Source organism: Hydra vulgaris, chromosome 15, assembly GCF_038396675.1.
Source record: "Hydra vulgaris chromosome 15, alternate assembly HydraT2T_AEP".
Taxonomy (NCBI): domain Eukaryota; kingdom Metazoa; phylum Cnidaria; class Hydrozoa; order Anthoathecata; family Hydridae; genus Hydra; species Hydra vulgaris.
Genome location: NC_088934.1, coordinates 3,538,490 through 3,560,000, shown reverse-complemented (window position 1 = coordinate 3,560,000; position 21,511 = coordinate 3,538,490). Strand labels below are relative to the sequence as shown.

General features: G+C 28.5%; 1 protein-coding gene across 1 annotated transcript in view; it reads right to left on the bottom strand.

The window, feature by feature from the left end:
- The window catches only part of LOC136092474 (E3 ubiquitin-protein ligase RNF31-like), a 126,710-nt gene that overhangs the window by 68,798 nt on the left and 36,401 nt on the right, over positions 1 to 21,511 (bottom strand). Inside the window, exon 4 of the mRNA XM_065820758.1 lies at positions 8,936 to 9,124. Within this exon, the coding sequence (XP_065676830.1) occupies positions 8,936 to 9,124 (189 nt within the window). The remainder of the gene's footprint in view (positions 1 to 8,935; positions 9,125 to 21,511) is intronic.

Below are 21,511 nucleotides of genomic sequence, written 5' to 3'. Positions count from 1 at the left end.
TACACAATTTAATGCCATTTCACAAAGCTGAACTGAAAATCCTACATTTTCAGCAACCTATCAAATTAAAACATAGTGTGTGAAAATATTTCAGTAATTTAATATTGTATTTTTATAGTACAAACTTTTGTTATACTTGCATGTAAATAATTTTACTTTTCTTTAACTTTTTTTTTTTATGCCACATAAGCCTAGAAACCACTAAATTTGAAGATTTTCATATTTAGTTATTTTTATACTTAATAAAAAAAAGTTGATTTAAATTTAAATTGATTTTTAACAAAATAAATTTATTTATTTAAGATATTTATTTAAGATATTTATTTCCAGACATCACAAACTAATTGATTTCAAAAAGTTCTTAAAGTGTTTATTTTATTAAAGTGAACTCAACTGGATGCAATGTGGGTGCAATACTTTTTCTGAAAATGTTAATAGCTTGTTCAGATGTAGGTATGTCAACAATAATACATCTGTATAGATTTTATTTTGATTAAAATCTATGCAGATATTGTGGCTGGTAATGTGATCGAACATTTGACTTGATGGTATAAAATAAAGAGCCACCAGCAAAACATTTTAGTACAATGAAAATGGTTTTATGACAATGGTTGTAACGTTATGTTATGAAAATTGTTGTTAAGACAAATGTTATGAAAATGATTGTAATGTTATTTTATGACAATGAATTGTTGTGTTTTAGATAACTGTGCAGTTATTCAGTTAAATAGTGAAAAAAGTCATAGATTCCATATGTCAACAGCTAAAGGAATAGACAATGGGGCATTTTATATTATTTTATAATAAACACTTAGCCCTTGGTATTTTTTTTGCTTGAAAGCATATAAATTAAAAACCTGTTAAAATAAAGCTGCTATTAATAAGTCTTTATTGAAAAATTTATTTATTGCTATACTTTATTGACCTGAAAATTAACTTGAAGCGTAAATACATTTTCATGCAAGCAATAACTAATAAGCAATAATTAAAGTTTTATATTTTTTTATATAATATAAATATTTTGTATTTCGCTTTAGTATTTTGATCTGTTTTAACCCACCAATATTATATAGTCAAAGTAAAAGAGATAATTTACAATGAGTGGTATAAAAACTAGAAAAAAGACAAGCACAGCAATGTCTGATTTAGTAGGTATACAATTTTTGAGGACATGATTGCTTTATTTTAAAACTATATAAAATATTTTATTAATATAACATTATTTTAATATTATGAATATTATTAGTCATTTATTTTAAGTTATTATTTTAAATAAAAATAGACAAAACCAATACAAAAATTTGTAACACAAACTATATGTATTAAGCAAATATTGAGGTGTGTAATATCTGGGTTTACACTCATGGTTGCCTGATGGTACCAGATGACCAAATTCTGTAAAGGGTGACTAAAAATAGTCATTAGATGCAATTAAGTTGCCCAGTAGGGCAACTAATAATTTTTATCTGGAGTTCAAATTTTATTTTTTTATTCAAAAAACTCTATAAAAAGTTAAGCAACTATCTAAAATAACAGTGAAACTATATGTTAAAAATCACATTGCGAAAGTTTGTTTTTCGCATTTTATATTATTATTAAAACAAAAGAAATTTATATGAGCATTTAAACATATTTAGAAAATGCTTCCTTAATAAAAACTAAAAAGTTTTATTATTTAAACAAAAAACTACTTTGTTATTATTTTTTTACAAAATTTTATTTAAGGATTTTTTAAATTAGGAGATAAAAAAATACAACAATATTTGTCAAAAAAAATACTTTGATGCATTAAAAAAAAAAAACTAAGTAGAAATTCATATGCTTATAACTACATTTTAAATCATTGCCAAAATTTTACATTCATGTCATAAACGGATAATAAACACTGAAATAAAAGAAGTGGACTTTAAATGAATAAATAATGATTGTAAATTGCGCCTGGAAAATCGTGTTTTTTTAAATTGTGTTCCCAGAAAACAATTACAAAACTTTTGAAAACTAGTTACTATTGGCCACAAAAGATTTAGTTGAACTGACGCCATAAAAATTACATTTGGCAATTCCGATCCTGCAATCATTGTAAGACCAGACAGCCTGCAATTATTTAGAACTGATTTATTTTACCATCGAACAATATATTTTAATTCAAACGACCTCTAAAACTTGTTTAAATAGACATTCAGTTCTGATTATTTGGTTTACAATTAAGTTGATTATTGAGTTTACAAATAAGTTAAAGAACTTCAACTAAGTTGTATTGATTATTTTCATTGTTCATCGTGTAATTTATCATGATAATTATAAGATTAAATTTTATGTTATTATTTATAATAGTTTCATTTATTTAGTATTATGGCACTGACCTTTTACACAGCACATAAAAGAAAACTCAAACCTGTTAGTATGACCAACGCAATCAGTGATGATAGTCAAAGCCAATATGAAAAAAAACAACAAAAGAATTCGAACAATTTCAGCATTGTGGTTAAAAGAATATCTTGGCTTAGGTACAGCAAAATATCGGAGTTGTATTAAGAAAAGGCAACAAAGAATATTGAAAGGTTTCTAAAAGAATTAAACAAGGAGCACTAAAAGAATTAAACGAAGAACACACAAAAAAAACAAAAACGGTATGACGAACAATGAATTCGAAGATGTCATGATTTGCTTAAATTGCCAGCAGAAGTATTATAACTCCAAACGATTAATGGAAAATTACACTCCAACAAAAAAGAGTTTAAACAGTTTCCATTTATATTCAGTGCTATATCATATAAAATTGAGAGTGTTACTAAGAATTGCAAACCCATAAACACACAGCACATCTACGCAATGGACCGACAAAAAAACTTTGAATAAGAAAAACATAACAAGTTGAGCAAAGCTCAACAGGTCAAAACAACTTTGTCAGAAGTTAAAAAAAATACACTTGCAACTTTTTTTTTGAAACATGTATGGTGTGTTGTCCGATTACAAGTTTTTAGTAAGATTGGATAAAATGAAAGGTGTAAATATTGGGAGAACATATCACAAAAGAAAAGGAGGAGTAGATTTTGGAATGGCAATATCAGGTGTTTTTTAAATGAACTCCGAATGCATATCTCCACCATTAAATTTCTAGCATTATTGCAGACAAATCTATTGATGCCTATAGATTGGAGCAAATGGTTATTTACCTGCGCTGTTTAATTAATGGAAATATCAAAACTCGATTTCTATCAATAGACAATGTATCTCCACCTAATTCAATGCAACTGACAGCCTTAATATTAAAACTTTTAAAAACCGAAACGAAATGGGATCCTCCACAGAAGCCTGTAGCAATAGCTACCACTATAAAAGGTCTAGAAGATGAATCTGAAAGAAAAGAATAAGCACACATAGAAGATGAAATATCCTACTTATTTAGCGGTAGTGACAACAATAACAGCAAATGCGATTTTGAAGGTTTCTTAAGTGAAGAGGAACCGGACGACAATAAATGACTAATAGTACATGCCACTAATGGTAGGTATAACTATGGATGGCGCAAATGTTCTAATTGGACGGAGATATAAAAGATGCAGCAAGCAAGTCTAAGGAACTCCAAATTCTAGAACTGTTTTGCGAGCAACTCTTCATCTTTCATAGAAATTCTACTACTATATCTGCAGTATTGTAATGCATGCAAAGTTTATGATGTAAAAGATATTTTAAGAATTGAGTATTATTATAAGTATTGATAATATTGATAATCTTGATGTATTTTTACTTACTATTTTTGGCGTGGTATTAATTATTTTTAGGAAATCACTATCAAAATTTCTATTAAATAATTTAGGCAATTTTATATTTATTTTTTATTTAATTAATTTAGTAATTTTAATTTCAAAGTGCATATTCATAGTTACAACACCATCAGCTCAGAAAAAGACTACAGCGCAGCACAAAAATCAAAAGCTAAGTTCTTTGAAAAGAAATTGTTTGATCAGCACTTTATGTCTACTATGATCTTTATTCTTAATGTGTGTAGATTTTTTCAGAGGTATTACACATACACACAAATACACACACATATATATATATATACTTATATAGACCTCGGCAGGAGTAAATAAGTGCAAAAGTGAAGAAAAGCTTTCCTAAAACAAACATGGCAAGCCATATAAGCTGCTCTTCTAAACAGTTTCTTAAAAGAGCTTCTGGTTTCCACAAGCTACCTGTTTATTCATCAAAAAAATTACTTATTAAATGCAAAATTTGGTTCTATTCTTGTTACAAGCCAAGGTGCAACAGTTTTTTTTTTTTTAAATGAACATTGACATTCATATCTTTAATGACAAACATCAAATTTAAGAGATATATGTCTTATAAGGAAGTTTTATTTTCAAATAATGTTTATTCTAGTTAATAAGTTATTAGATACATCAAAGATGCTTATTGAATTTAATCAAAACAATTTTTTACGCATTTGCCAAGTGTGCGCAAATTAATGATAATTAATATGCAATGACCTAACAATTATATATTATTATCCATTGATATTAAATAATTAATTTTTCTCAATTTAGTTCGCTAAATTTATTTACAAATAAAAAAACGTATCAACTTGAAGAAGAACTTAATGTAGTTAAAAAATTTTTTATGGTTAAGTTACAAATCAACTTGAAGAAATAATAAAAATATAAAAAATATATTTTTAAAATAATAAAAATATAAAAAAATATAAAAAGAGCTAAAAATAAAATAGAAATTATTTTGAAATGTTTTAAAAATAATATAAATTTATAAAATCATATTAAGCATTTAATAAGATAATAAAAATATCATATTATTGGCATTGTTAAGCACACAATAAAAAACTAAAAACCTAAAATAAACATAATAACTCTATATTTTCTATTAGTATATATATATATATATATTTCAGCAAAACTTAAAAAATCTTTTTAAAACTTTTAAAAGTGTTTTTAATATGCAAATAAATATTACTTCTCTTTAAGATATATATTTTTTTGCAACAACCATGCCTTTTAAAAAGCATTACAGTTTATTACAAAATTAGTTTTTTTTTTAAATGACTGTGTTTTCTATTTTAGTTACAATGATAACTACATTTTAGAGTGAAAAAATTATACTTTTCTGAGAACCATAAATTGCTCCTGTAAACCGTTTTAGAGGAGTGTGGTATTCATATATTATTATATATATACATGTCAAGGCCTGTATATATATATAATAATTATTATGAAGTATTATATACGTTCATTGTAATATAAACAATTATTATTGCTATTAAATGTTTTGGTAATATAAAAGTTTAATAAATAACATTTAATAATTCAAGAAAAATGTTTAAAATAAACAATAATTTTGTTAAAGATATTTTTGCTGCGCTCTCACTTTGAACTATTTATTTAAAAGTCGTTCAATAAAATTGACTTTAGAAAGAAAAAATTCGAATTTAGCTGCTCTCTAACTTAGAGTGTTTTTAGCCGTATGAAAATTTTAACTTCATAAAACATATGAAACCTATATATGGAGATACGAAACCCGTATACGTAGATACGAAACCCATATATGTAGATATGAAACCCATATATGTATTATGAAACCTATATATGTAGATATCAAACGCATATATGTAGATATGAAACCCATATATGTATTATGAAACCTGTATATGTAGAAATCAAACGCATATATGTAGATATGAAACCTATATGTGTATTATGAAACCTATATATGCAGATATCAAACGCATATATGTAGATATGAAACCCATATATGTAGATTGAAAAAACCATACATATTTCATGTAGATTTGAAACCATTTCAATATTTTTTTTAAACTATATTTAACCATTTTAAATCTAGTTGTTTATTTCACAAAGAGATTCAAATTAGATATTAAAAATATTACTAAATTCAAATATTTATTAAAACATAAAATGTTACTCTATATTAATTAATACTAGATGATCTGACCCATAAAAATACAGGTCTTTGTAAGTCTATTCCACACTGACCTTTTTTATGCTTTTTTTTTAATATATACACCCTAGCTTTCCGGATATGGGTCTTCCCCAAATCTACCGTTTCTATACTTATCTACTCCACACCGATCATTTCTATACCTGCTATTTGTTTACTATAACATTTTTGCGTAAAATAATTCATTTAAAAAAATTGTTTAAGTGAATAAAAATTAACATGCATACCCTTTCAGCATACCTAGGGCTTATAAATGATTTTTAATTAGGTTTGTTTTTCTCTTTGATTTTTAATTAAGTTTGTTTTTCTAACAGCATATTATTGATCGCTCAGTGGTTTAGTACGCTGTCATCAGTGTCGTTTTGGGGGATTAAAGACAAATGCAGCAAGATTGAAATTTTTTAATCTTGCTGTATTTATAACAATAAGACATGTACCAAAAAAAATCTGCGCAGCCATTTTAAAGGATATTTACTTAAATATTGTATTTTGATATTGAATGTTATATATATTTTAAAAGAACATATATTATTATTATTAAATTCCACTTTAGAAAGTTTTGTACGTGAGAACACACGCACTTTGCGTTTTAGACTTGAAATCAGCTTTTGCACAGTCTTCGGCTGGACTTTCTTGGTAGTTCTTATCTATTTATTTTTAAAGTCTTTAATTTTTTTGGTTTCTTTTACATTGAACTTTAGTTTTCTTTTGACAAGAGCCCAATTTCTTTCGATAGGAAATAGTTCGGGACAATTTGGTGGATTGCAGTGTTTTTCAGCGAAATCTACTTTACTACAACTACTACTACAACTTTTTTTTTTTTTTTTTTTTAATAATTCACCTCCCCAAAGCCGAGAAGGCCACTACAGACGAGGAGGCTACTTGTCGTTATCACCCTCTCTCAACTCTTTAACTCCGAAACACGAACCTTGAAGAACAAAGCCGCTGCGCGGAGAAACAAGTTGAGCGCGGTACTACCAGGGACGTGGTGGGAATCGAACTCGGAACCTTTCGCTTATGAAGCGAGCGCTCTACCACTACACCACTACCGCACAACTACTATTACAACTACTACTACAACTACTACTACAACAACTACTACAACTACTACAACTACTACTACAATTACTACTACAACTACTACAACAACTACTACTACAACTACTACTACAACTACTTCTACAACAGCTACTACAACTACTACAACTACTACAACTACTACTACAATTACTACTACAACTACTACTACAACTACTACTACAACTACTACTACAACTATAACTACAACTACTACTACAACTACTACTACAACTATAACTACAACTACTACTACAACTACTACTACAACTACTACTACAACTACTACTACTACTACTACTACAACTACTACTATTTTAGTGTCTTAATAAAATAGACTTAAATTTTGTAATGTACTTTTGCGCAAATTTTTTTTTAATTTATAAGTAATTTATTTAAAAAAGAGTACTTTTCAAAAGCGATACCTTTATACAATATCAATGATTGGTTAGAAGAAGAAAAACCGAAAAAACAATAACGATAAAGATAAGCTAATTTTTTTTTAAGTACAAATAAAATTTTAATATTGAATAATATTTAGTAGTGTTTTTAAAAATATTTGACGGTTAAGCTAAACCCAAGCATTAACTTTAATTTTAATAAACTTAAATATATTTTTTAAATCAAAATTAATTTATATATTTTATTAGTAAACATAATATTTAAATAATAATATCATTAATGTTTTTATTTACAGGTAACACACACACAAAAAAAACGTTTTAATGCATAAAGTTAAGTCTCCACTTGGATCATGCAATATGCAATTTAGAAAGATTTGAAGAAATCCAGAAAATTAGATTTTTAGTAGAAGAAGCGCTTGATATATGGAATTGTAAATTTGGATGAAGTGATAAAATACGAAGCTCAAGTTTGCATTGTGACATCCATGAAGAAGTGTATTTTGAAACAATGCTCTAATGTACCAGATATGTTTGCGGAAACGGATGAGTTGCTCAACACTGTTGAATGGATGGAGAGCAACTTTTTCACTACAAAAAGTCACATAAAAACATGCTAGACAGTAACATAAAACCCTTAAAAAAGGCGATGAAATGCTATGCCAACAGCTTGAATATAAACTAGTAGATGTTGGAAATATTTCAACAGAGTGGGTATTATTAAAGAAAATAATGGCAACTTGGACAAGTGCAAGCTCAATACCATTTCCACCACTAATTTTTCTAATAGCAATCATGAAGATGATAGCACTCTAACAACAGATAATGATATATGATAATTTTTTAACTTATTTGTATTTTCATTTAGTATTGTTATATACCATTTTATACTACGTTTTTTTTTTATACTTGCTAAGAATTAGTTGTAAAATGGTTGCCTATTTTTTTATAAAGTAAGTGCTCAGTTTAGGTGAAAAAAATGTTTTCGTTTATGTTGGCTTGTGCTTTAACTGAAAGTAAAAAAATAAATGCTATTAATAGTTTACAAAATTACTTTTATTTACACAATATATTTATAGTCTACAATTAGCTCTATTAGGTAAAATAACTGAAATATGTGAGAATACCGCTGAATTCAAAATTTTTTATAAAAAATAGTGACAGGCAACTCAAAAAGTCAAAAGGCAATCAAAATTAACAAACTGTTTAAATTCAGTTGCCCCTCTGACGACCAGCCAAAAGTACAAGTGTACACACCTGAATATATTAAACTGCTATAAAATATTAGTACAATAAATAATATATAAATAATTTAGGAATTTTATACTCATATTAAAAAAAATTGAATTTAAAAATTCTTTTTTAATATAACTTTTTATATAAACTCTTATTGATATTTTTATTTGTTAAAATTTGTTGTCAAGGAAACATTTTAAAATAAATTTAAAATCATCTTCAACGAACCATAAACTTGTATCACTTACGTAAAATATACTTGCAATCTTTAATGCATTTTGCTTCATTTTATTTTGTGTGGAAGTTACCAATTGACGTTGGCGCTCTTTCTCTTGCCTGATTTTTTCTTCCCTGCTTTCCTTTATAAGACGTTGTTTTTTCAATGCATTTTCTATCCATTGTTTGTCCTCTATATGTGAAGTTTGAGCTTCGTTTATCTAAATAAAAATTAATATCAAATTTTTTTTTAACAAATTTTGGTATCTTTGTAACATTAATTTTTTTTGAGTGATATTTGAATAATAAAAAATAAAAGATATAATATTATAATAATGGTAAATATGCAATAAGACCAAATTTTTATATCTTTATTTAAGATTAAATTAAGCAAAATTTAACATTATATACATAGACACAGATGCAAATATAAAGTTTCATTTATTTGATGTTTAGATATCCTGTTAATTCTCAGTTTGTACCCACACCAATATATAACAAGTAACAATTAAGTTATAATTTTTGAATATATAGCAAGAAGATTTTGCAAGAACAAAGATTATATTGTAAAAGCGAATATGCAAAAAAAAAAAAAAAAGATAATATAAATTGAACAGTCAGACAAAGCTACTCTAAAAATAAAATATTTATTATATAACACTATCTCAATTATTAATAACAAATTCTCTGTATAAATATAACACATAAAAATGCAATACATTAAAATATAACACACAAAACATAATATATTAAAATATTTAATGTTCAGTCTTTTGCCAGGGCTTTTGTGCTAAAGTCTTTTTGCGGTCGCCCACACACCTGCAAAAACTTTAGCAAGCGCATAATAAAGCGTTCGCCAAAAAAGTAAAAGAGTTTGTTTTAAATTGCAACAAAACATTTTTGTTTATTTGTTCAACTTTTATGAAAAACGCTTTTTTTTACCAGTTTTTTTTTTCAAAATTATTTCATCTAGTATTTATTCAAAGCATTCTTTCTGCTATTAATGTATTTTTTTATAAGCAACCACTAATTAGAGTTGGAAGTTACTGAAGAGAAAAGGTGAAGATTTTAGAGCAAAATAACGATTAACAGATAACTCAAAGGATTGCAAATTATGTGAATCAGGAAAGCAAGATGAAGGAAGCCAAATCCAAAGAACTGATGTTCGAGGAAAAAAACTTGACGAATAAGAGTTTTTGGAGCACTTAGGAACAGTCACAGAAAAAGGATGAGACTCAATTGAATGACGAGTAACACGAGAATGAATTTTAATAAATGGCACAAAAGACGCAAGCTCTTTAGAGCATTGCCCATTATAGTATTTGTATAAAAGAGAAAGAGAAGCAACACTACGACAATGTGATCATGGTTGCAGGTTGGCTGCAAGAGCAGGTCCAACTATGTTTACAATGTGTTTTTGCACCTTGTCTAAGAGAGAAAAACATCATTAGAAGATTCAAATATGGCAACAGTATTCCATACAAGGCCGGATTTGAGATTTATAGAGATAGAGAATAGAATTCGAAGTAAGGAAGTGACGAGCTTGATAAAGAGATGCAACCTTAGCAGATGCTAATTTTGCAACTAATTTGATATATGGTTTCCAAGAAAGATTGGGAGTAAGAGTTAATCCTAGAAGATGAAGAGTAGATGACTCATCCACTGCATCACCGTTCAAAAACATAGGAAGATCTAAATTATTGCGATAACGATTGGCTGAAAAAAATTGAGTTTTATCTGAATTAAAGTTCATCAGCCACTGTGAGCCCCATGCTGTAGCAGAAGTGAGATCCTTTTCAAGCTCAAATGCCCCCTCCAAGCAATCAGAAAGTGTTGGCTTCTTAACATGACAAGAATAAAGGGTAGTATCATCAGGGAACAATACCACTTTAGATGTGAGAATATCTGGAAGATCGTTAATGTAAATTAAAAAGAGTATTTTAATTTAAATAGTAGAAAAAAGTGAATTTTTTAAATCGCGCAGGCTAACTTAAAAATGACTATTCTGTCATCGCTTTTTTGTGCGCTGTCATCAAATTTCAAACAGAGATGACTGATTGTTGTATAAAAAAAATCAAGTAGATCAAAAAAATGTGAATGGAAATTAGTTTCATAGATAGTTACAAACAAAAAAAAAAAGAATTTGTTAACAAAATTACATTTTTCTATTTAAAAAACTCCTGGTTCAAAATAATTGAATTAGTTGCAGTGTTAAAACAATTCCAAACTATTGTTGACTTATCCTTTCACTTGGAAATAAGTTTCATTCATAGTTACAAACAAACAAAAAAATTTCTAACTTGCACTTTAAATATTCATAAAAAAATGTTCAAAATAATGGGGAGTTATTTGGGAGTTTTCATAATATAATATTTAACAAAATAGTTTGCATATGGGTTTTGTATCTACATATACGGGTTTCATATCTACATATATAGGTTTCATATGTTTTATGAAGTTAAAATTTTGTTATTCATATTCTCAACTTTTAACTTTAACACAACAAAAATACTATTTTCCATAAAAGCCCAACCTTCATATAAAAAAATATCAGGTTGGAATCATCCTGCTACTTATAGAGTTTTTTCAGCAAAAGGTTAGGGGAAGACAACTACAAAATAAAATAGTTTCTTTCCTTGGGGCTTTTACTTAATTAAAAGCTAGATTGCTGTCTCAATAAAAATACTAACCTCGGGAAGATGTAAACAGCGCCCTGCTACTGTTTTGTAGAAGACCTTCAAAGTAGCTATGTTTAAGAGTAAGCAAAAAATTCAGTTTCAAAACCGTTTTGAGGTTGTTTAACAATGAGGTTTTCTGAACTTAGCTGATTCTATTAAAAGCTTTAAAATATTGGAGTATAAATAGCGCCATGTTGTGATATTGGAGTTAAAAATGGATGGTGTCACTGTTGTTGTATTTTAGGCTGGAGTGCATAGTTAAAGCAACATAAATCTACATTTTTAGGTTTACTAACTGAGATAAGGTTTATTAACAGAAATAAAATAGTTTCTCTAGATCCTAGTAGACAAATATTATTTTTCTACCAGGATCTTTTGTATGTATATATACATTTATACATACAAAATTTTATGTATGTATATGCATATATACATACAAAATTTTATGTATGTATATATACATATATACATATATCAGGGCTTAAATTAACACATAAAAATCTAATCATGAAAAAATAACTTTTTACAAAGCCACCCCCCCCCCCTCCACCTTTATCCCTGGCACTGCTTTGCAGTAAGAAAAGAGGGGGGGGGGGGTTGCATTAGTATAAAATTGTGTCATTTGGACATTGGTTCGTAATTGTTATTTTTTAACATAATATTTCATATTTAATTTCTCTCATATTCAAATATTATTTTATAATACTCTTGTTTGGTGGGGTTAAAAATAGCTGAAGTTACTGTTATAATTTACAGCTTATGTTATAATTTACAGCTTATGTTATAATTTACAGCTTATGTTATAATTTACAGCTTATGTTATAATTTACAGCTTATGTTATAATTTAAAGCTTAATTTATAATTTAAAATTTAAGTTGCAGTTATAGTGTAATGAGTAAATAATATTTTTAAAACTATTAAGTAATTTTAAGTATTTGTTTTTTACATAATACTTAAAAAAGTAAAAGTAAACAACCGCGCAGCGGTTTCTCCGCGCAGCGGCCTTGCTTGGCAAGGTTTGTGTTTCGGAGTTAAAGAGTTGAGAGAGGGTTGCACCACGAATAACGACTAAAAAAAAATAAAATAAAATAAAAATAAAAAAAAAATAAAAAAAAAAATAAAAAAAATGAGTATCCTCCTCGACTGTAGTGGTCCCCTTCGGGCCTTGGGGAGGTGAATAATACAAAAAAAAAAAAAAAAAAAAAAAAAGTAAAAATGCAACTATTAATTGCAACTATTAAATGCAACTATTACAACTATTAAAAATGCAAAAATTACAACATTTAAAGCACTTTAATTAGCAGTAGAAAACTATTTAATGTGTTCATGCTGACAATAAAACACGTGTTATTTTTAATGAGTATTGAATTGTTATTGTAAAAAGCAATAAAACAACAAAAAATAAACTGCAAAGATTGTGTTAACATAAAACAACTTAATAAATTTAATAAAGACAAATTTTTATAACATTAATAACATAAAACATGTTTAAAATAAAACAAATCAAATAGATATAAATGTTTAATTTTAAAAAATGCACAAATATGCACATCCGTAGAACAAATAAGTAAGGTCAAAGCAAAAAAACATTAGATACCACATTTTTATAATTTATTGCTTTTTCTATTAAAAATCTGAGTATAACAAACGTACTATTAAAACTTTAAGTATAAATAATTTTTTTATTTAAATGGTTTTTAAGTCAATGTTTTCATTCAATCTTTTTTGTACAAATTATTTTGTAATAAAAAGTGAGAAAAATATTTTGTTTAATAAACCGATTTATATTTCGTTAAGTTTAAGTATATGCTTAAACAATTTTTTTGGCAAAAAAATTTCCTTGAACGGATAGAAAAGCATTTTATATTTTATCTTAAATTTTTTATAATTTAATTTTTGTTTTAACGTTTGCAATATTCACTGGTTTAATTTTTGCAATAGAATGTTTCAACTTTAAAAACTATTTTCAAGAAACAAAAAAAAAATTTACTTTTCAAAATGCTTACAATTTAAATAAAATTTTCTTCCTCACTTGCACTATGTTATAAATCTGATATTGTTACTATAGCTAGATATACATTTAACTTTCAGGAATGACCTTCGCTATGCCACTGGGTATTACGGACACTGCCGCAATTAAATTTATAATTATTGAACGTTAAAATTTTTTAAATTTCAACATTTTTTTTTTTAATTTCAAATTTTAATGGCAAAAATATTTGAATAAGAGACTTAAAAAAATTTTTTTTTGAAGAATTCTTCTGTTCAATTCGATTTTTTTATAAAAAAATAGCTAAAAACAACTAAAGTAAATTAATATAGTAGATTAAAGTTTTATTTTAATTTAATATAGTAGATAATATTTGAGTATCTGTGAGTTATTGTAGTAACTCAACTGGTTGTTTGGTTTAGTTTATTAGTAAATTTATTGTGATGTACTTTATCCATTCAGTAAATCAAAGTAAATTTAACTTTAAAAAGTTCAGGATCGTTAAAGCTAAAAAGGTTGAAGCAAAAAAGTTACTGGTTTCAATTAGCATTGATTAACTATCAAAAAAAATTTTAACAAAAAAGAAATTAATACATATTTTAATATACTTAAATTAGTAAATTATTAATATAAAATTGTATAAAAATATTAATTTAAATTTTTAATTATAAGTTAATTTTTAATTATAAGGTGCAATATTTTAAAAATAAAGATAAAAACAATGTTGTACTTTAAAAAAAAAGAATGAAGAAAAAATTCGCTATAACATCTTAGGGATCGTCCATAAATTATGCAACGTAAAATATATCTAAAAACAGAAGTAAAAGATATTAAGCTCTTTTACGCTGAGATTTTCATTAAACTTAATGGGCTAATTAAACTTTTTATTTAAATTAAAACTCTGCGAGGGAAAACTTTTGATCTTTTTTGCTTTGTTTACTGTGAAAGTTTGGGTTATGCAATTTATGGACGATCCCTTATACCAATTAAACTTTTTGCTTCAAAGACCTTTTAAATTAATATTGGCTTCCACGCAGAAATTTAAAGTAATTTGAATACAAAGTACTTTACGTTGAATGGAAATCTCTGCGCGAAAGAGCAAATGATCATGTTTCTATTCAAAACAGAATTTTACCTTAAAAACCCTAATAAAAAAACATAGACAAATAATTACTTTTAAGATATGCCAAAAAAATGCTAAATTAGAAAAAATAAAAAATGAAAAACCAAAAAATAAAACAAACCATGAAAAGCATTCGCCATAAGCTTATTTCGAGCCCTGTATATATATATATATATATATATATATATATATATATATATATATATATATATATATATATATATATATATATATATATATATATATATATATATATATATATACATATATATATATATGTATATATATATATATATGTATATATATATATATATATATATATATATATATATATATATATATATATATATTCATATATATATATATATATTCATATATATATATATATATATATATATATATATATATATATATATATATATATATATATACATATATATATATACATATATATATATGTATATATATATATATATATGTATATATATATATATATATAAATATATATATATATATATGTATATATATATATATATATATATATATATATATATATATATATATATATGTATATATATAAATATGTATATATATATGTGCATATATATATATATATATATATATATATATATATATATATATATATATATATATATATATATATATATATATATATATATATATATATATATATAGTGTAATGGTAACTGTAATGTAAAAAGAGATATCTTATACTGTTTTTACTGAGTTTTTCCATTCAATGATTAAACTTTTCTTAAGTTTTACCTTGAATTTATTGAAGGCAGAATCCAATATCAAAAACCAGTCAATATTATAATTACCAAAACAATTATTGTTAGCATTGAGATGTTTATAAGTGTGTGAGTTTTTGTTTCTCCTAGATTGTTCAATTATTTGCATTTTAAGGTGGGGAGTAGTTTTGCCTAAATAATAGGAATTACATTTGTTATTTATAAATTTGTATATGCAGGAGTACATACAAATTTATAAACAACAAATTAATTAAACTCTACAGGAAGAGGATCCTTTGGTGAAAACATATTAGAGATTATGAAAGAGGTAAAAATCAAAATAAAGAGTACAATATTTTTTTTAATGATAGAGTTTAAACTCTTTTTGGTATGAACAAATATATTAAAAACATAAAGATGTGTAAAGTAGTTTTTCATGACTTCTTACTTTTTGGATTCATGTTAACTAGCAGAAATAGTTTTTTTGATAAGATAAGAATTTTATTTATAAGCCAAGACGGATACATGTTGCTTTTAAGAATGGTAAAAAGATTATTGTTGTCATATTAAAAACCAAGTTATTAATTAAATAAAAGTAATTCTTAATTTTAAAAGCTCTATCAATTTAATTGCATTTGACTTGTGTGAAAAACAGATAAAACTACAAAAGGTGGTATAAAGTCTGAATACGTTTCCTTATGAAAATTGAAAGAACATAAGAATTGATCTGATCACGATTTGATCTCTTTAAAACTATTACCTCATTCTTCTTCATCATAACAACCCCTATTTTATCTAACCTCTTTCAGCTACCTTAGAGCTGACTAGGATTCTTTTGGTGATTTTATTTGTGATAGCCCTTCGGTAGAAACCTTTTCCTCTTCCTGCTGACAAATGTGTTTTGACCTAATTTCTTGGATTCAGGCTGGCATGGAATCTTTTATTCCATCTCGACGATTCAAAGTCAAGGTTCAATCTTCTCCATGGTTTTCCTCACACTGTGTTGCTGCAATTTCCAATCGAAACCATTACTTCCATATCTATCAGCAAAATAATTCTCCAGAAACAGACATCTGTTTATTATTGCTAGAGACCATTGTATAAAGGTTTTGTCTAATGCCAAAGCCTGTTATTCTCAGGTCATGAACTTTTGTATTTGACCTCAAATATTAGACTCTTGTGACTTCTGGAGAATCTTTAACATTATCTATAAAAAGGGAAAATCTGTTATTCCACCTCTCTTGTATGGTTCAGATTTTGTCACCTCACCTAAAGACAAAGCTGAATTGTTTGCTAAGAACTTTTCATCAATATCATCTCTTGATTTCAATAGAACTTTTTTTTTTTTTTTTTTAAACATCTTTGCTTCCTACAAGACTGCAAGCAGCCACTAATTAAAGTTGGAAGTTACTGAAACAGAAAAGATGAAGATTGTAGAGCAAGATAACGATTGACGGACAACTTAAAGGATTGCAAACTATATGAATCAGGAAAACATGATGAAGGAAGCCAAATCCAAAGAGCTGATGTTCGAGGAAAAAAACTTGACAAAAAGGCATTTTTGGAGCACTTAGGAACAGTCGCAGAAAAAGGATGAGACTCAATTGAATGACGAGTAACACGAGAATGAATTTTAATAAATGGCACAAAAGACGCAAGCTCTTTAGAGCATTGCCCATTATAGTATTTGTATAAAAGAGAAAGAGAAGCAACACTACGACAATGTGATCATGGTTGCAGGTTGGCTGCAAGAGCAGGTCCAACTATGTTTACAATGTGTTTTTGCACCTTGTCTAAGAGAGAAAAACATCATTAGAAGATTCAAATATGGCAACAGTATTCCATACAAGGCCGGATTTGAGATTTATAGAGATAGAGAATAGAATTCGAAGTAAGGAAGTGACGAGCTTGATAAAGAGATGCAACCTTAGCAGATGCTAATTTTGCAACTAATTTGATATATGGTTTCCAAGAAAGATTGGGAGTAAGAGTTAATCCTAGAAGATGAAGAGTAGATGACTCATCCACTGCATCACCGTTCAAAAACATAGGAAGATCTAAATTATTGCGATAACGATTGGCTGAAAAAAATTGAATTTTATCTGAATTAAAGTTCATCAGCCACTGTGAGCCCCATGCTGTAGCAGAAGTGAGATCCTTTTCAAGCTCAAATGCCCCCCCCTTCCCCCAGCAATCAGAGGGTGTTGGTTTCTTATCAGGACAAGAATAAATGGTAGTATCATAAGCAAACAATGCCACCTTAGATGTGAGAATATCTGGAAGATCGGTAATGTAAATTAAAAAGATTATTGAGCCAAGGATAGAACCTTGAGGAATCCCTGAAGTTACAGAAAGAGAAAAAGAGTGCTGTCCATTGAGGATAACTTTTATGCTACAATTAGAAAGGAAGGATTCAATAATCTTAAAGATGTTGCCGGATACACCATAAGAAGAGAGCTTATGGAGAAGACCAGCATGCCAAACTTTATCAAAAGCTTTTGAAATGTTAAGAGCGATGGCCTTAACCTCTCCACTTTTATCTAATGCACGATAAAACCTATCAGTTATTACTGTTTGTACAGCTATTACTGTTTGTAAAGTTGGTTTGCTAACAGCAAATCAGTTGTAGAACAAAAAGATCGAAATCCGTACTGATGATCAGAAAGTAAGTTATTAGATTCAAGATTAGAGATTGACTGTTTGTTAATTAAAGATTCAAAAATCTTGCTTATGATAGGAAAAAAACTAATTGGACGGTAGTTAGATGAATCAGATCGCTCTCCAGAATTTTTGAAAATGGGGATAACATATGCCGCTTTCCAGCAGGCTGGAAAACAAGACTCTGATGAGCACTTGTTGAATAGTTTTGATAGTATACACAACAGCTTCGGAGAACACCTCTGCAATACAATAACAGATATGTTGTCTGGGCCACAAGCTGTAGAAGAGTCTAGGCAGGAAATCACTTTAGATACAGAAGTTGGAGTGATATGAACATCAAGCAATGGATCAATCTATTTGTTTGCAATGTCAGGTAGAACGCAACTGGTGAAATCAAGAGATAATATTGATGAAAAGTTTTTAGCAAACAATTCAGCTTTGTCTTTAGGTGAGGTGACAAAGTCTGAACCATACAAGAGAGGTGGAATTAAAGATTTGCGCTTATTATTGATATTATTAAAGATTCTCCAGAAATCACGAGAGGCTAATTTTTGAGATGAGATACGAGATTTCATGACCTGAGAATAGCAGGTTTTGGCGTTAGACAAACCCTTTTTACAATAGTTTCTAGCAGTTATAAACAGACGTCAGTTTTCTGGAGAATTGTTTTGCTGATAAATATGAAAGTAACAGTTTCGAATGGCAATCGCAGCAGTACAGTGTGAGGAAAACCATGGAGGAGAGTGAGGCTTGACCTGGAATCGTCGAGAGTGAATAAAAGATTCCATGCCAGCCTGAATCCACGAAGTTATGTAGTAAGCACATTTGTTGACAGGAAGATGAATAATTTCTACCCAAGGGCCATCACGAAGAAAATCATGGAAAGAATCCCAGTCTGCTTTAAGGTAATTATAAGTGGTACCATGATAGGGGGATTCAGATGATGAAGAAGAATTAGATATTAGTTTTAGAGAGACCAAACTGTGATCAGGAGCACCTAAGGTTGAATGTGAAGAAACTAAGCACAGGACTAGGATCAGAAATAAGACATCAGTCAAGAAGAGAAGGTAAATGATTCAGGTTGTCTGTAAAGTGAGTTGGAAAATTGACTATTTGAGTTAGGCATTGAGAAAGGCAAAAGTTGTGGGCTTTAATGCCTGCAGAATCACTGACACTAGAGCCAAGCCATTCAGAGTGGTGAGCATTAAAGTCACCAACAACAACTATATTAGCTGATGGATTAAGAGAGAGGGCTTGGTCAATATGATCAGAAATAACGTCAAAAAGAGTGCAGTCTTGAGATGAAGGAGAGCGATATAGAACAAAGAGAAAGGCAATAGAGTGAAGTGATGCTAAATGAAAGCACATGAAAGAATAGTCTGTGGATTCAAACCTAGTTTCACGACAAATGGGTGAATTCTTACGAATGTAAATGCCGAGGCCAAGCATGTGACTATTGGAGTCTTTACGAATTAAAGGAAGATAACCATCAACACTAAGATTGCAAAATAAGACAGCCAAACTCAAATTAGTCTCACAAAGAGCAAGTAGGTCTGGTGAACTTTGCAAGAGATAAGACTCAACAGAAAAAAAGTTACTTCGAAGACCACGAATATTAGTGAATGATAGGTTTAGAGAACTTGGTGATGATGATGGTTTTTTGTGTTTTATAGTTTTTGGTACTTTATTCATTTTTAAATTAGATTGAAGAACTTGACTCAAAGCATAGATAGTACTCAGAGCAGTGTTTAATAACCCAAGCAATTGCCTCATTACTATTATTAAACCCTAAGCCATAACAGAGGGCTCCAAATGTGGCCTCCGCAATGCACATCAAAAGTACAAACAGGGACACCATCCATGCCCAACATGGCACTGTTAATACTTTGATATTCTTCAGCTGTTGATGGAATCAACCTCTCTGAGAGCTACCACAGAGTTCAGGAAACCTGACTACCAGCCAGCCTCATAACCATAAAACTGAGTTTTAGAGCTGTACCCTCATTAAAAGATAATAGAATGAGTTGCCTAGTCATAAAAACAGAGACACAAGCAAAACCCATGCATTGAGTCAAGAAGATCCAGCATTTAACATCCTAAACTGGAAACAATGTATTAAAAATACATCTGCGCCAGCCTAATAGATGAAGAAGGGGTGCGAGGCTGGTCAACAGATAGAATCGGTTTACCACTTAAGCCTTTGCCTAGGAGGCCCTCTACAAGACAGTAGCCGAGTGCATTTATCATCTGCCCAAGATGAGTATTTTTATCGAGACACCATCTCTAGCCTTTACTCAAACAAGAGCCCCAAAGCAGGGGGTGTTTTAAGTTGGAGTTGGTATCTCCTAGCCTTTGCCTAAAAAGGCGTATCCTACAAGGCAGCAGGACATGAAACAGATTGTACTGGGTTACCTGTTACCAGTAGCAGGATAACCTGATCTGACTTAAATCTGACTTAGTTGCGTTCTACTGACTTGATTCTACTAGTTGCATTTAGCCAACAAACAGGTTGATCCGTTGGTTGACATTTGTATCACTCCAGCTTCTGTATCTAAAGTGATTTCCTGTTTAGATTCTATTACAGCTTATAGTCCAGACAAAATACCTGTTATAGTCTTGCAGAAGTGTTCTCCGGAACTGTCATCTATACTTTCAAAGCTATTAAACAAGTGCTTATCAGAGTCTTGTTATCCAGCCTGCTGGAAAGCAGTACCTATTATCCCTATTTTTAAAAATTTTGAAGAGCAATCTGATTTGTCTAATTACCGTCCCATTAGTCTACTTCCTATCATAAGCAAGATTTTTGAATCTTTAATTAACAAACACTTAATCTCTTGAATCTAATAACTTACTTTCTGATCATCGATATGGATTTCGATCTTCTTATTCTACAGCTGCTTTGCTCACAGTAACAACCGATGGGTTTTATCATGCATTAGATAAAGATGGAGATATTAAGTCTATTGCTCTTGACATTTCTAAAGCTTTTAATAAAGTATGGCATGCTAGTCTTCTCCATAAGTTTTCTTCTTACAGTGTATCAGGTAACATCTTTCAGATTATTGAATCCTTCCTAACCAATCATAGTAAAAAGTTGTCCACAATGGACAGCACTCTTCTTCATATCCTGTAACTTCAGTGGTTCCTCAAGGTTCAATTCTTGGCCCTATACTCTTTTTAATTTACATTAACGATCTCTCAGATATTCTCACACCCAAGGTGGTATTGTTCTTTGATAATACTACCATTTATTTTTGTCTTGATAAGAAGCCAACACTCTCTGATTGCTAGGGGGCATTTGAGTTTGAAAAAGATCTCACTTCTGTCACAGCATGGGGCAAGTTAAAGGTTCTCTTTCTTTTTACAGATGTCAAAAAGATCTTGAAGACATGAAAAAAATACT